At 41.5% G+C, this 17,087-nt stretch overlaps 1 protein-coding gene across 5 annotated transcripts in view; it reads left to right on the forward strand.

Moving 5' to 3' along the window:
* Positions 1-17,087, forward strand: part of YTHDC1 (YTH N6-methyladenosine RNA binding protein C1) — an 87,741-nt gene that overhangs the window by 38,869 nt on the left and 31,785 nt on the right. For all 5 annotated transcript variants that reach the window (XM_068232994.1, XM_068233004.1, XM_068233022.1 and 2 more), the window contains 4 exons: positions 9,066-9,160; positions 10,902-11,010; positions 11,092-11,209; positions 11,339-11,423. In XM_068232994.1, the coding sequence (XP_068089095.1) occupies positions 9,066-9,160; positions 10,902-11,010; positions 11,092-11,209; positions 11,339-11,423 (407 nt within the window). The remainder of the gene's footprint in view (positions 1-9,065; positions 9,161-10,901; positions 11,011-11,091; positions 11,210-11,338; positions 11,424-17,087) is intronic.

Below are 17,087 nucleotides of genomic sequence, written 5' to 3' on the forward strand. Positions count from 1 at the left end.
TCAGGTTTAATTGAATAGATATACAAGTCTAACTTCTGTCAGAGCTGTCCAATTAATAACACCTTCTGTAAGGGCTCGTTCACACTTAGGGTGTTTTGCAGGATTTTTTTTTTTTAAGCGCCGGTGATTTAACCATTTACAGACCTCCTATCGTATTAAAACGTCATGCTTACCGCTATTAACGGCAACATGACGTTTTAATACGTCGCGCATTCCCGCCGTGTGCGCGCCGCTACCGCCGCTGTTTCCGTCGGGATCCCGTGCTGGGTGATTGGGGAAGAAGACCGAACGGTCCTCTACCCAATCGCAGTGCCTGGAGTGAATGGACGTGACCGCGAACAGCGGCTACGTCCATTCACAAAAACAGGAAATGTAACAATTAAATAAAATGTAAAAAAAAAAGTGAACACTTCCTATAGCGAGTGTTCACTAGCGCCATCTTGTAGCCAAAAAGTATATTACACCTACAAATACATACATTTTCAAGTATATACACATCATTAATAAAATTAGACTTCCAACCCTAACACCCCCCCAAAAAAAAAAAACTTGTAAAAAAAATCAGCTTAAAAAAATAAAGTTTTTTTTATTCTATATTTTATGGGGGAAAATTAATTTTAATTTATTACATAGGGGCTTGTAATTATGGCCAGAACAAAAAAAAACAGAACAGAAAAATAGCACTTATATTTCAAAATAATATACTGTCGCCATACATTGTGATAGGGACATAATTTAAACGGTTTAATAATCGGGAACACTGGGCAAATAAAACGTGTTTGTTTTATCCACAGGAGAATGTTTAATTTTAAAACTATAATGGCTAAAAACTGAGAAATAAAAATTTTTTTTGTTTTTTTTTCTGTTTTTCTCATTAAAATGCATTTAGAATAAAAAAAACTCTTAGCAAAATGTACTATCCACAGAAAGCCTAATTGGTGGCGAAAAAAAACGAGGTATAGATCATTTTCTTGTGATAAGTAGTAATAAAGTTATTAGGGAATAAAAGGGAGGAGCACTGACAACTGAAAATTGCTCTGGTCCGTTAGGATAAAAACCCTTGGGGGTGAACTGGTTAAAAAAAAATGCCCTAAAATCGCTAGTGCAATGAATCCTTATGGGCTAGTTCATATCAGCATGTTTCGTCTGCTTTCCGCTCACCAAAGCGCTGCATGTACCATTTTTTTAGGGCGTTTTTGCTACAATGGAAGGTATAGGAAAAACGCTCACAAAATCGCTTTGTGCGGTGATTGCATTTGCGCTTTTAGGAATAAATACATTGTATTTATTCTTTTCCGGGTCAAGGAGTTCACTTCCTGACTTGCGTCAGGAAGTGAAAAAACAGAATTGCTCTGCAAAAGCACTTTGAAAAGCGCTGTACACAAAATCGTAGTGCGCAGGTAAGCACCGGGAGGGGGGAAAAATCGCTCACATCGCAAAACGCTGGTGTATAGAAAATTCATTCAATTAATTTCACTCTGGGTCAGATGTACATCTAGTAGGTATGTGTACATATATATTTTGAATTTACACTTTTCAAGATCATAGTCCTCTTTACGGTTTCTGAGCCTTTTTTTTTTTTTTTTTTTTTGCACAGAGGGAGGCAAGCCTGTATGAGATTATTATTATTATTATTATTATTATTATTATTATTATTTAGTATTTATATAGCGCCGACATATTACGCAGCGCTGCACAGTGTGTGTGTGTGTGTGTGTGTGTATATATATATATATATGTATGTATATTTATTTATATATATATATATATATATATATATATATATATATATATATATATATATATATATATATATATTATCTATCTATCTATCTCGTCGCAAACTGTCCCTCAAAGGAGCTCACAATCTAATCCCTACCATTGCCATATCTCTATATTATGTAGTGTAAGTACAGTAGTCTAGGGCCAATTTTTTAGGGGGAGCCAATTAACTTATCCGTATGTTTTTGGAATGTGGGAGGAAACCGGAGTGCCAGGAGGAAACCCACGCAGACACGGAGAGAACATACAAACTCTTTGCAGATAGTGCGCTGGCTGGGATTCGAACCAGGGACCCAGCGCTGCAAGACGAGAGAGCTAACCACTACGCCACCGTGCTGCGATGCAGATTTGTCCAGTTTGATTACTTATAATTTTAGCCCAAGCTTTTGTTTCATATAATCTTACACATTGAAAGCCTAACTAAACCCAAAATTGAACAAGGCAAATTATAATAGCAATCAAGTTTCTAAGTTAATAGAAACCATGCATAGACTCCACATAGTGAACAAAATAACTTTTTCATAATGGCCTCTATTCACTATGCAGTTTAGACTAGTCTACTGATGGTTTTTAGTTTACGGATGGTTTGGTCAGTTGCATCAAAGGGGAATTAGCTATTACTAAATGTTTTAGATCTGTTTTTAAACCTGGTCTAGACCATTTGGTAATTAGATGGGTAAAGCAGGGGAAATGATCAAAAGATGCAATTCACAAACAAGTAGCTATGACTGACATCCTTCTCCTTTGATGAGCTCGCCTCTGCATACAATTAAACTCCTGCATAATTAATTCAAAAGGTTCCATCCTCACATCTAAAGCCCAATCTACACGATACGATTCTATTTACGATTCGATTAAATCCAACATGTCCGATCCTGATTCAATTCGATTTGCCATTGTTTTGCAATGGCAAATTGAATCGAATCAGGATCGGACATGTTGGATTTAATCGAATCGTAAATAGAATCGTATCATGTAGATTGGACTTTAAATATCTCACAGAATTACTTTACCTACAGAAATCAGCTGGTCTAATATGTCAGAAAAAGTGGGCATGGTTACTCCTTGTTTGCCTTTGTGAATTGTGTAATTACTGAATATTAGACCAGGTCTAAAACATTACACCAAATCGTCAGTAGTCTAAAAACCATCCGTAGACTAGTCTAAACTGCTTAGTGAATTGAGGCCAATGTGCCTTTTTTACGAGTGACATGTATTAGTCAACTGCAGTTCAACTTCCTTTCTGCCCTTTATAGATTTAGCTGGTGGGTGGATTTATAAGGAGTGACCATGTGAATTGCACAACTGGAAGAACGTCAGAGGCCAGATCATATTTCCCAGCATAAGGACTCTTTTGCACTACATGTGATTACGATTTTGATGCGATTTTAGTACGTGATTCCGATTTAATTTTTTGCGAAAAAAGTTCTGCATGCTGCGTTTTTTTTTTCCCCTGTGTTGCTAGCATGCAGTGAAAATCGGAATTGCGATTTACAGTGTAAAAGAAGCCTGAAAGTGATTGAAGGTCGTAGTAAAGAACAATGGCAGAGATGGTGATAAAGAGAGCATTGCAATAATGTACACATTTGTTTTAGTTGGACAATTCACTGTCTCATCCATATTTATGTATGTACATGAGATGGGCAAGGGTCTGTCTGTCACTACCCTGGTACAGTCTGCTGTAGAGGTGGGGTCTTGTGCCTCCTGGGAACTAAAGTCTACATTGCAGTGGTGTTGCGTCTATATGGATAGATACACAGCTGCAAGCACAGCTTTAAATTTGATAATGCAGTTTCAAAGGTAATATCTTAATTTACACAAAATGTGTAGTTAAAATGTAACTTTGATTTTGGGGTTAGTTTAAGTTAAATCCTTATTACAAAATGTAGCTGGCTTTGTTTTTTTAATGGGCAGGTAAGGACAGAACTTTGTGGGTAAATGTATGGAGTTTTTGCATTAGGTTTATTTTCACATCTTCAGTCTTTTCACATTAAAAAACTACCTTGGAGTTTGGCAGAACCTGCTGCTAGTGACTTGATCTCCTTGCATGTCTTCAAGACGTCCACTTGAACCTTCATGTAGCTGATGCTTAGCAGAGAGCTGTAAATGTATAGTTCCTCTCAATGATTTAAACACGATGGAGAAGGGGGAAAAAACTGCCCCATGGGAGGTACTTAACACGGGAGGGGGGGAAACCTCTGGATCCTAATGAGGCATCACCCCCCTCGTCTTGGGGGATCCAACGCTGGCAGCCACCAAACAGCTTGCAGCACTATTCCTCAATAAGACCTAAGGGGAAGCTTGTAATGTGCCTGCGCAGGACTGCGGATTGGTAACAGCACCACCGAAGATGCTAGCACTATATAAATCAATAATGTTGCTCGCTGAAGCCCCTACAGCGCTGTCCGCCATTTTTCTGGGGCTGCCAGCACTGGATCCCTGAGGCTGAAGAGGAGAGGGGAAGCCTCAATAGGATCCAGAGGCTTCCCCCCCCCCCCCTTACATTAAAGGGACACTTAAGTCAGGAATAGCAAAATCAGTTTTACTTTCCTGGGGCTTCCACCAGCCCCCTGCAGCCATCCCGTGCCCTTGCAATCACTCACAGAGCCCTTGGTCCCCTGCGGCCAGCTAGTTTGGTTTTCACTGACAGGGAGTTGGCGGGCTTTCTGCACCTGCGCAGGCCTGGTCACGCGTATCCCTCTTCATGTTCCCGTCCTCAATAGTGTCCTGCACACGCACAGGATGCTATTGTGGATGGGATTGCAAAGATAAATACGTGTGGCCAGGCCTGTCAGTGTAGTCAGTGAAAACAAAACTAGCTGACGGTGGGGGACCGGAGGCTCCATGAGTGACTTCGAGGACACGGGACGGCTACAGGGGGCTGGTAGAAGTCCCAGGAAAGTAAAACTTTTTTTTTTTTTTATTCCTGGCTTAAGTGTCCCTTTAACCACTTGAGGACCACAGTCTTTCTACCCCTTAAGGACCAGGCACTTTTTCCCCATTCAGACCACTGCAGCTTTCACGGTTTATTGCTCGCTCATACAACCTACCACCTAAATGAATTTTGGCTCCTTTTCTTGTCACTAATAAAGCTTTCTTTTGGTGCTATTTGATTGCTCCTGCGATTGTTACTTTTTATTATATTCATCAAAAAAGACATGAATTTTGGCAAAAAAATGATTTTTTTAACTCTGTGCTGACATTTTTCAAATAAAGTAAAATTTCTGTATACATGCAGCGCGAAAAATGTGGACAAACATGTTTTTGATAAAAAAAAAACCCATTCAGTGTATATTTATTGGTTTGGGTAAAAGTTATAGCGTTTACAAACTATGGTGCAAAAAGTGATTTTTCCCATTTTCAAGCATCTATGACTTTTCTGACCCCCTGTCATGTTTCATGAGGGGCTAGAATTCCAGGATAGTATAAATACCCCCCAAATGACCCCATTTTGGAAAGAAGACATCCCAAAGTATTCACTGAGAGGCATAGTGAGTTCATAGATATTATTTTTTTGTCACAAGTAAGCGGAAAATGACACTTAATGACAAAAAAAAAAAAATAAAAAGTTTCCATTTCTGCTAACTTGCGACAAAAAAAAATGAAATCTGCCACGGACTCACCATGCCCCTCTCTGAATACCTTGAAGTGTCTACTTTCCAAAATGGGGTCATTTGTGGGGTGTGTTTACTGTCCTGACATTTTGGGGGGTGCTAAATTGTAAGCACCCCTGTAAAGCCTAAAGGTGCTCATTGGACTTTGGACCCCTTAGCGCAGTTAGGCTGCAAAAAAGTGCCACACATGTGGTATTGCCATACTCAGTAGAAGTACTATAATGTGTTTTGGGGTGTATTTTTACACATACCCATGCTGGGTGGGAGAAATATCTCTGTAAATGACAATGTTTTCATTTTTTTTACACACAATTGTCCATTTACAGAGTTATTTCTCCCACCCAGCATGGGTATGTGTAAAAATACACCACAAAACACATTATACTACTTCTCCTGAGTACGGCGATACCACATGTGTGGCACTTTTTTACACCCTAAGTGCGCTAAGGGGCCCAAAGTCCAATGAGTACCTTTAGGATTTCACAGGTCATTTTGCGACATTTGGTTTCAAGACTACTCCTCATGGTTTAGGGCCCCTAAAATGCCAGGGCAGTATAGGAACCCCACAAATGACCCCATTTTAGAAAGAAGACACCCCAAGGTATTCCGTTAGGAGTATGGTGAGTTCATAGAAGATTTTATTTTTTGTCACAAGTTAGCGGAACATGACACTTTGTGAAAAAAAACAATTAAAATCAATTTCCGCTAACTTGTGACAAAAAAATAAAAACTTCTATGAACTCACCATACTCCTAACGGAATACCTTGGGGTGTCTTCTTTGTAAAATGGGGTCATTAGTGGGGTTCCTATACTGCCCTGGCATTTTAGGGGCCCTAAACCGTGAGGAGTAGTCTTGAAACCAAATGTCGCAAAATGACCTGTGAAATCCTAAAGGTACTCATTGGACTTTGGGCCCCTTAGCGCACTTAGGGTGTAAAAAAGTGCCACACATGTGGTACCGCCGTACTCAGGAGAAGTAGTATAATGTGTTTTGTGGTGTATTTTTACACATACCCATGCTGGGTGGGAGAAATATCTCTGTACATGACAATTGTTTGATTTTTTTTTTTACACACAATTGTCCATTTACATAGAGATTTCTCCCACCCAGCATGAGTATGTGTAAAAATACACCCCAAAACACATTATACTACTTCTCCTGAGTACGGCGATACCACATGTGTGACACTTTTTTTGCAGCCTAGGTGCGCTAAGGGGCCCAACGTCCTATTCACAGGTCATTTTGAGGCATTTGTTTTCTAGACTACTACTCACGGTTTAGGGCCCCTAAAATGCCAGGGCAGTATAGGAACCCCACAAGTGACCCCATTTTAGAAAGAAGACACCCCAAGGTATTCCATTAGGTGTATGGCGAGGTCATTGAAGATTTTATTTTTAGTCACAAGTTAGTGAAAAATGACACTTTGTGAAAAAAACACAATAAAAATCAATTTCTGCTAACTTTTGACAAAAAATAAAATCTTCTATGAACTCGTCATACACCTAACAGAATACCTTGGGGTGTCTTTTTTCTAAAATGGGGTCACTTGTGGGGTTCCTATACCGCCCTGGCATTTTACGGGCCCAAAACCGTGAGTAGTCTGGAAACCAAATGTCTCAAAATGACTGTTCAGGGGTATAAGCATCTGCAAATTTTGATGACAGGTGGTCTATGAGGGGCCGAATTTTGTGGAACCGGTCATAAGCAGGGTGGCCTTTTAGATGACAGGTTGTATTGGGCCTGATCTGATGGATAGGAGTGCTAGGGGGGTGACAGGAGGTGATTGATGGGTGTCTCAGGGGGTGGTTAGAGGGGAAAATAGATGCACTCAATGCACTGGGGAGGTGATCGGAAGGGGGTCTGAGGGGGATCTGAGGGTTTGGCCGAGTGATCAGGAGCCCACACGGGGCAAATTAGGGCCTGATCTGATGGGTAGGTGTGCTAGGGGGTGACAGGTAGTGACAGGAGGTGATTGATGGGTGTCTCAAGGTGTGATTAGTGGGGGGAATAGATGCAAGTAATGCAATGGCGAGGTGATCAGGGCTGGGGTCTGAGGGTGTGGGCGGGTGATTGGGTGCCCTAGGGGCAGATGGGGGTCTAATCTGATGGGTAGCAGTGACAGAGGGTGATTGATGGGTAATTAGTGGGTGTTTAGAGGAGAGAATAGATGTAAACAATGGATTTGGGAGGTGATCTGATGTCAGATCTGCGGACGATCTATTGGTGTGGGTGGGTGATCAGATTGCCCGCAGGGGGCAGGTTAGGGGCTGATTGATGGGTGGCAGTGACAGGGGGGGGCGGGGTGATTGATGGGTGATAGGTGATTGGCAGGTGATTGACAGGTGATCAGTGGGTTATTACAGGGAAGAACAGATGTAATTAATGCACTGGCGAATTGATAAGGGGGGCGGGGGTCTGAGGGCAATCTGAGCGTGTGGGCGGGTGATTGGGTGCCCGCAAGGGGCAGATTAGGGTCTGATCTGATAGGTAACAGTGATAGGGGGTGATTGATGGGTAATTAGTGGGTGTTTAGAGGAGAGAATAGATGTAAACAATGGATTTGGGAGGTGATCTGAAGTCGGATCTGCGGGCGATCTATTGGTGTGGGTGGGTGATCAGATTGCCCGCAAGGGGCAGGTTAGGGGCTGATTGTTGGGTGGCAGTGACAGGGGGTGATTGATGGGTGATTGATGGGTGATTGACAGGTGATTGACAGGTTATCAGGGGGGATAGATGCATACAGTACACAGGGGGGGGGTCCTGGGGAGAATCTGAGGGGTGGGGGTGATCAGGAGGGGGCAGGGGGGAGATAAAAAAAATAGCGTTGACAGATAGTGACAGGGAGTGATTGATGGGTTATTAGGGGGGTGATTGGGTGCAAACAGGGGTCTGGGGGGTGGGCAGGGGGGGGTCTGAGGGGTGCTGTGGGCGATCAGTGGGCGGGGGGGGGGGGGCAGATCAGTGTGTTTGGATGCAGACTAGGGTGGCTGCAGCCTGCCCTGGTGGTCCCTCCGACACTGGGACCACCAGGGCAGGAGGCAGCCTGTATAATACACTTTGTATACATTACAAAGTGTATTATACACTTTGTATGCGGCGATCGCAGGGTTAACATCCCGCCGGCGCTTCCGTATGGCCGGCGGGATGTTACGGCGGGTGGGCGGAGCCAGTTGCCGGGGGAAGCGCGCGTCATCAATGACGCGATCGCTCCCCCGGCTAAGGAAAAGGACGCACCGCCTTAAGGCGTATTGCGGTCCTTAGGGGATCCACTTTGCCGCCGCCCATGGGCTGTGGGCGGTCGGCAAGTGGTTAAGCCCTCGCAGTGTGAACCGGCCCTAAACTTGTTGCTTCTGTTCCCACACAAAACTAGAGCTGGGCAATGCGATGCAAATTACTCTGTCGTAGTTATTACTGGGTTTAGTTCCACAGATCCATAGCCATCTTTTTACCAATGCCCAGTGATCCTATATCACCTCCATTGTGGTTCTGTTGATTTTGTGTATGAGATTCTGTTATACAATATTGTTTGCATTATAATTGTTAACTTTCTATTTTTGGATTCAAGCTGAATGCTTTTTTTTTTCTTTCAAAATAATGTAAAGAATATGGTAACTTAAAATTTTTGGAATAAGCAGAGATTGTTTACGTGCCTGGTTTTGTTTTTCAGAACGGATCAACAAAATTCGATACATTCTGCAGGATGCACGGTTCTTCCTGATTAAAAGCAACAATCATGAAAATGTCTCTTTGGCTAAAGCAAAGGTAGGTCTAATCGCACTTTTAAGCCACATCTTTAAATGTTTTTTTTCCACCACTGGGGTTGGGAGGTATCATACCCAGCAGTGCACGCCATACGTGTAAAATGCTGACCGCGGTGGTGTTACGTGGCAGCAGAGGACCGCAACATGTTACATCTGAGCACAGCTGAGATGTGACACCATATTGGGTTATTGATTGCAGCATATTTTATTGCTGAACAAACTGTAGTTCCCATGATCTTGGAAGTTCAAGCTTTTTATAGCTGTCAGTCTAATGTCCGTCTTAAAGAGGAACTCCAGTGAAAATAATGTAATAAAAAAGGCTTCATTTTTACAATAATCATGTATAAATGATTTAGTCAGTGTTTGCCCATTGTAAAATCTTTCCTCTCCCTGATTAACATGCTGACATTTATCACATGGTGACATTTTTACTGTTGGCAGGTGATGTCAGTGGTAGGAGATGCTGCTTGCTTTTTTTTTTTTAAACAGCTGTTATTTCCCACAATGCAACAAGGCTCACAGACAGGAAACTGTCAGGACCATGGGCCTGACATCACACTGTGGGTGGGGTTTCACCACAGTATCAGCCATACAGACCCCTGATGATCGGTTTGTGAAAAGGAAATGATTTCTCAAAGGAAAGGGGTTTTCAGCTACTGATTGGGATGACATTCGATTCTTGGTTATGGTTTCTCTTTAAGTTTGCCCAGCATGCCCTATCCAGTTGATCAGCATGTTGCATTGCCAAGAGTTTTATTACTTCTGGTGGAAAAAGCTTTTCGGTGACTCCAATAGTGACCAATGAATACACCATTCTGTGTATTTAAATGACATTGATTCTATTGTAGTCTTTCTTTTTCTACCTGTATATCAATATTTAAGAATATTATATATATTACCATAATAGTTGATCAAGCCTTTGTTGCTAAGTAGAGAAGGGTTAGTGAGATGCAAATAATTCTGACGTCCATTCAAACTTAAAGTTGATGTCAGATTACAAAAATGAGTTGCATATCTCAGTAGGTGGTCTTCCTTTGCCTCTCTGTTCCTCTACCAGGACCCTAATACAAATACTGGACATTAAAGTCTGTTTGCGGCCGTGTTCCCCTCTGTGTGTGAGCGTGGCCACACTGCACAGGCGCATGGCCACGCACTTCTGCACTGTAGCACGGAGACTCTTGTGCACAATTTTTTTTTTCTGTGCAGGAGTGGATCTGTGCTACTGCACAGGCTAGAACCCACCAGAGCCAGCACAGTGCAGCTGCACTCTTATGTGGAAGGGGGAGCAGACGTATGCATCACGGCTGGTAGCAGGGGAGGCCACGAGAATCTGGGAAGCCCCAGGAGCATGCAGAGGCTTCCCCCTACTGGCGTAAATATATATATATATATATATATATATATATATATATATATATATATATATATATATATATATATATATATATATATATATATATATATATATATATATATATAATGTATGTATGTTTACTTTGATGCAAAATTTTAAATGTAGCTTGAAAATGCAGGAGTCAGAATCTGCAGGCAGTGCGGTCTGTACTATGGCTCAGGGTAACTTTTTATCTGGCCACTTACGCCATGCAGTTATGATGGTAATGCTACTCCGAAAGCACCAGTTTACTTATTGTAATTACTATGACAGGATGACCTTGATGCACTTAGCCGTTTTTTTATAAAATTTGTGTATTTTTTTTTTAATTTTGTCTTGCAATTTTTAGGGCGTTTGGTCAACTTTACCTGTAAATGAGAAAAAACTCAATATGGCTTTCAGAGCTTCAAGAAGTGTTATTTTGGTATTCTCTGTTAGAGAAAGTGGGAAGTTTCAAGGTAATGCATTTTTACTTACGGTAATGTTTTTGTAAATAACTTTTTCACCTGTAGTAACTAAGGTGTTGTGTTTCATTGAAGGGTTTGCACGGCTGTCATCTGAATCTCATCATGGTGGATCGCCCATACACTGGGTTCTTCCAGCTGGGATGAATGCAAAGATGCTTGGTGGCGTATTTAAGATAGACTGGATTTGCAGGTATTCTGACTACTGAGTAAACAAAGATGTTTTCTTTACGCCCTGTCATTGCACAGGGAAAAGTCTCCTGTTGGTTTTAATTTTATTCCTTCAGTGTTTAATCTTACACTTTTTTTTTTTTTTAAATAGGCGAGAATTGCAATTTACAAAATCCGCTCACCTTAATAATGCATGGAATGAAATGAAGCCAGTAAAGATTGGACGTGATGGACAGGTTAGAAAACAACTTTTATTTGTTTTTGTTTTTTTGCAGACTTGATGTTTTAGGTTTGCCTCTCTAACAGTTAGAAAGATACATTTATTATTTGCATTATTAGTTTTGATTTTTATAGCACCAACGTATTCTGTGGTGCTTAACAAGCACAGTGACACTATATGTATGTATGTATGTATGTATGTATGTATGTATGTATGTATGTATGTATGTATGTATGTATGTATGCATGCATACATGCAATCACAAAATACAAATGGGCAGTACAGGAGAGGCACAGTCCTATCCAGCAGATGTAGTGACAGAAGAGGCAAGGCTGTGTAAAGCAATAGCCTGACACATTCCGTGGGGTGGTCTTTATATCACATGTATTCCATATGCTGTGATGCCCAAGCTGGAAAGTAGAGAATGAAGTGGCACTGAATCAGTAGCTATATAGCATGGCCAAGGTCAGATCATATGTTTATCTGAAAAATGAGCTGTAATGATCTCCAGAGACAGCAAGTGTGTTTCAGAGGAGAAGAGAAGCTTGTTCTGAAGTCCTAAATGTCGTTTTGAGAGGAGTAAAGCAGATAAAACGTTCATTTGGAATAAGTTGAGAAATGTGTGAATTGGCTGCATTATCAAGAGCCCTTTAGGTTAAAGAGGAACTGTAACATAAAAATATCCCCTGGGGGGTACTCACCTCGGGTGGGGGAAGCCTCCGGATCCTAATGAGGCTTCCCACGCCGTCCTCCATCCGTCAGGGGTCTCGCTGCAGCCCTCCGTGGAGTCCGGGCAGCGGTGACGTCATTATTTACCTTCCTGGCTCCTGCGCAGGCGCTCTGACGGCTTTCCATTCCGAACTACACGGAAATACCCGATCGCCGTCGGGTCCGCTCTACTGCGCAGGCGCAAGTTTCCTGCGCCTGCGCAGTAGAGCGGACCCGAATGAGATCGGGTATTTCCGTGTAGTTCGGAATGGAAAGCCGCCACAGCGCCCCCGCTGGAGCCAGCAAAGGTAAATATTGAAATGACAGTCGGCACAGTCGCCGGCTGTTCGGAGGGCTGCGGAGAGACCCCCGTGGGACAGAGGACGGCGTGGGAAGCCTCATTAGGATCCGGAGGCTTCCCCCACCCGAGGTGAGTACCCCCCAGGGGATGTTTTTAATGTTACAGAGTCTCTTTAAAGAGACTCCGTAACAAAAATTGCATCCTGTTTTTTATCATCCTACAAGTTCCAAAAGCTATTCTAATGTGTTCTGGCTTACTGCAGCACGTTCTACTATCACCATCTCTGTAATAAATCAACTTATCTCTCTCTTGTCAGACTTGTCAGCCTGTGTCTGGAAGGCTGCCAAGTTCTTCAGTGTTGTGGTTCTGCTATGAACTCCCCTTCCAGGCCCCTCTATGCACACTGCCTGTGTGTTATTTAGGATTAGAGCAGCTTCTCTCGTCTCTCTTATCTTTTAAAAGTTGGATAAATCGTCCTCTGAGCTGGCTGGGCTTTCACATACTGAAGAATTACAGACAAGGGCAAAGCTGTTTGCAGGAAGAAACGAGCAGCCTGAAACTTCAGTGCATGAGAGATGCAGGGGGAAAGAAACACACAAATGATCTCTTGAGATTCAAAAGGAATGCTGTATACAGCCTGCTTGTGTATGGATGTATTTTCTATGTGTGGACATACTGTACATCAACCTACTTCCTGTTTTGGTGGCCATTTTGTTTGTTTATAAACAAACTTTTTAAAACTGTTTTTAACCACTTTTAATGCGGTGGGGAGCGGCGAAATTGTGACAGAGGGTAATAGGAGATGTCCCCTAACGCACTGGTATGTTTACTTTTGTGCGATTTTAACAATACAGATTCTCTTTAAAGTTAGAAGCTTGAACGGGATTCTTTTGGGTGAGGTAGCCAACGCGGGTTCAGCACCTGAGAAGCAAGAAGAAAGGTGGATTGAGTCGCACAGCAGAGTCCACAATTAATTTGAGTAGTCAGTTGGTTTCAGGGTAGGCCACATGTTAGAGGTATACAGTAATCTATATAGAAAATAAGAGCACACTCTAGCATTTTAGTGTTGTCTTAGGCATGTAAATAGTATGTGTATTTTGGTTAAAGTTGACATACAGAATCAATTATGCAGTGGTCTTGGGAAGAAAAATGGGAAAGGCCAACTACATCCTTCACTAGTAATGTCTTAGTGATTGGAGCTATGACCTAGGACCTGTGTGTCTGAAATGCGTCAGCTGCTTTGTCTGTCTTTGGATGTGCTAAATAAGTTTCCTGGATTTTAGATCATGGTGTGCTGCGGGCTTCTGTGCTAAACTTGTACATGCTGCCATGTGGAGGGTTGCCAGACACCACCTATCTACAAGGGGGTTAGCAGCTGTGTATCCATCTGGTTTTCTCATGGCAATTATATTGCTATAAAGCAGGGAGGACAAATCTGGGATTAAGCAGCCAATTTGTACAATTCAGGTAATTTCTAGGAGCCTTAAAGAACAAGCGACACCCATGCTAACCTAGAAATAAAAAAAACACATAAGTAGATACATACTAGTTCTACTTACATAACAGATGTAATGTGCTATCCACATAATGATTCCTGTGAATTTTATAAAGGAAAAGCAGAAAATCCTATTCTAGGCAGTGGCCATCTTGCTAAGCTAACACTGACATCATATCCTCCCTGACTCGTTTTCCCCCCTCCCTTCTCTTGCTCATTGTGTATTCATTCTTTCATTCATCTGCCCTCCTCCCAGTCTTCAGACACCCCCACTGAGGTGTATACTAGGGACTGCACTGCCTTTTTTTTTTTTTTTCTTCCAATCGCTGAGTCACCTCAGCCTTGCTTGTAAGCACAAGTGAGCAGGGGATTGTGTTTCAGATAGGCTAGGCAGGGAAATAAATGGAAGAGGAGGAATATATTATAGATAAAAAACCCCAGCATTCACCTGTTTTGGCACTGTACAAAGAGAGAGGGTCCACTTCAATGTATCCAAGGTGTATTAGGGACTTATCCCAAAACAGCAGGACAAACACAATGCTGACATGTTTCGGACCTGAGTTGGTCCTTAATCATAACCTTAATCATCAGGTCGAAGCATGTCAGCATTGTGTTTGTCCTGCTGTTTTGGGATAAGTCCCTAATAAACCTTGGATACATTGAAGCAGACTCTCTTTGTACAGTTAGCACTGGTCTGGGTGGCCCAGGTCCAGCTCTGTATCCTGTTTGAGTGCAGCGGTATTTCCTACTTCTTTCCCAATTGTTTTGCCTGACTATTAAAGGGCTAGTGCTCCTAAAGTATGCGATAACTCCAAACCAGAACACCAGAAAAAGTTTTGCAAGTTTTGATTCCAGGATTAGCATCTTTATTACTTAACGTGGACTTAAATTAAAAATACAAGATTTCAGAAATAAAATCTATTTTCTAAAAGCATGCACTGAAATGCTCATAAGCTTGAAGGAGTGTTTATTTATCTTTGTATGTGTCAGAGTGGTGCAACTAAATATTTTGAATAAAAAAAAAGTTTGGTTTGGGTCCGCTTTAATACAATCAGACCAGTTGCAGTTGAAATTTGATTTTTTTTTTATGGTGACAATACCACTGTAAAGAAAAACTGAAAAATTAGGCGCCAGCTGAAATTTTTAAGGCGCATCAGCTACTTGCCTCCCGATTTGCCTAACGCTGCTATAATTTTTAAACTATCAACGTTTGGTCCGTGTGACTATTGAATTTATTGTCCTTGTTTTGGTCCTCTATCTGCCAGGTTTGTGCAATAGCTGCTTACCTAACAAAAACTTAGTCAAATAAAGAAAGCAGCTCTGTAATAGGAGAGCAGCTATACTGATTTTTTTTTTTTTTTAGGTCTTTTTAGAATTGGATATTTATTCCTATCTTTGACCTTATCTGTGATCATTTTCATTATTTCTTGTCCAGACTGTGAAATTCTTGTCATTCTAGGAGGCATTTCCTAAGTGTATAATTGCTACTGTTAAAGGATACCCGAAGTGACATGAGATAGACATGTGTATGTACAGTGCCTAGCACACAAATAACTATGCTGTGTTCCTTTTTTTCTTTCTCTGCCTGAAAGCGTTAAATATCAGGTATGTAAGTGGCTGACTCAGTCCTGACTCAGACAGGAAGTGACTACAGTGTGATCCTCACTGATAAGAAAATCCAACTATAAAACACTTTCCTAGCAGAAAATGGCTTCTGAGAGGAAGAAAGAGATAAAAAGGGGAATTTCTTATCAAGTGAGGGTCACTCTGTAGTCACTTCCTGTCTGAGTCAGGACCGAGTCAGCCACTTACATACCTGATAATTCTTTCAGGCAGAGAAAGAAAAAAGGAACACAGCATCATTATTTATCTATCACATGTCACTTCGGGCATGCTTTGAAGAGGAGCTGTCAGCCATGCGATCTCAGAAAACCCCCCACGTATATAAGTAGATAAATACTTGCTCTACTTACATATGTATTGCACTGACCTCATTTTGATTTTAGTGATTTCTCTTTAGTAAAAAAAAAAAAAAAAAAATCCTTCTTGGGATTCTCCATTTTAACGGTCTATTTTAAAGCCAATCCTGATGTCATTTCCTCCCTTACTCTCCTCTGCCTGATTGTTTATGCATTGCCCGCCCTCGTCCCAGTCTTCAGGCACTCCCTTCCAGCTCTGCAATAGAAAGCGCATCGTCTCAGCATGAGAAATATTGGCCAATCAGAGAGGAACAGAGGTGTGCAATGGGGAAACAGGAGGGAAAGAGGCTTCAGCCAAACAGGCTGCCTTAGTTAAGTCTAAGGGGAAAGTAAAAAAGCAAAAAATAAAATAAAATAAAAATAACCCAGCCTGCCCTGCACCTTCCTTTGTGCATCAATGTACCAAATAATCAGTCAGGTAAACTGGGGAATGATCATTATTAACATGAAATGTAATAGTGATTTTTAACTTTTGGATTGCCTGGTTAACGTCCCTATTACTTGTTTACTAGATAAAAATAAAGAATTGGTTTTTTATGTCATGCCTACAGTTACACTTTAAAATTTAAGTTTAAATGTTTCCAGTTCTTTTCCTTGTTCTAGACTAAAAAAAAAATCCTGAAATTAGGCTTCACCTTGGTCCTGACTGGATAATAGAGGGTCACAGTTATAAGCTGAATGCAATTTTGCCTTCTTAAAACAGAAGGTGTTTGCAGTAATTCAGCTTTAAGTGAGCAACTGTGGTTTTCCCATGATACATTACTACTAAATATGCAATTGATCTCTATATGCCCCTGGAAACCAGGCATACATCCAGGACTACTGCTGTATAGTGAGCCTGTAGCTTATACATTTTACAGAGCCACATCAATTCAACATACAAAGTGCAAAGCCGTAATCAAAGCAAAAGGTGGCTACTTTGAAGAACCTTCTAATATGACATTTTCAGTTGTTTCACACTTTTTGGTTATGTGCTATACTTCCATTCATAGTTTGGATGCCTTCAGTGTGAATCTACAATGTTCATAGTCATGAAAACTCTTCAAATGAGAAGGTGTGTCCAAGCTTTTGGTCTGTACTGTATACACACAGCCTGTTTTGATCTTTCTCTTCCTCCACGTGCGTGCATGGCAGGGATTGATGTTGCTCTATGGGATAGGACTTGGAACTAGTACTACAGGACACCCATTGCTTACT

The sequence above is a fragment of the Hyperolius riggenbachi genome, chromosome 1 (genome assembly GCF_040937935.1).
Source record: "Hyperolius riggenbachi isolate aHypRig1 chromosome 1, aHypRig1.pri, whole genome shotgun sequence".
Taxonomy (NCBI): domain Eukaryota; kingdom Metazoa; phylum Chordata; class Amphibia; order Anura; family Hyperoliidae; genus Hyperolius; species Hyperolius riggenbachi.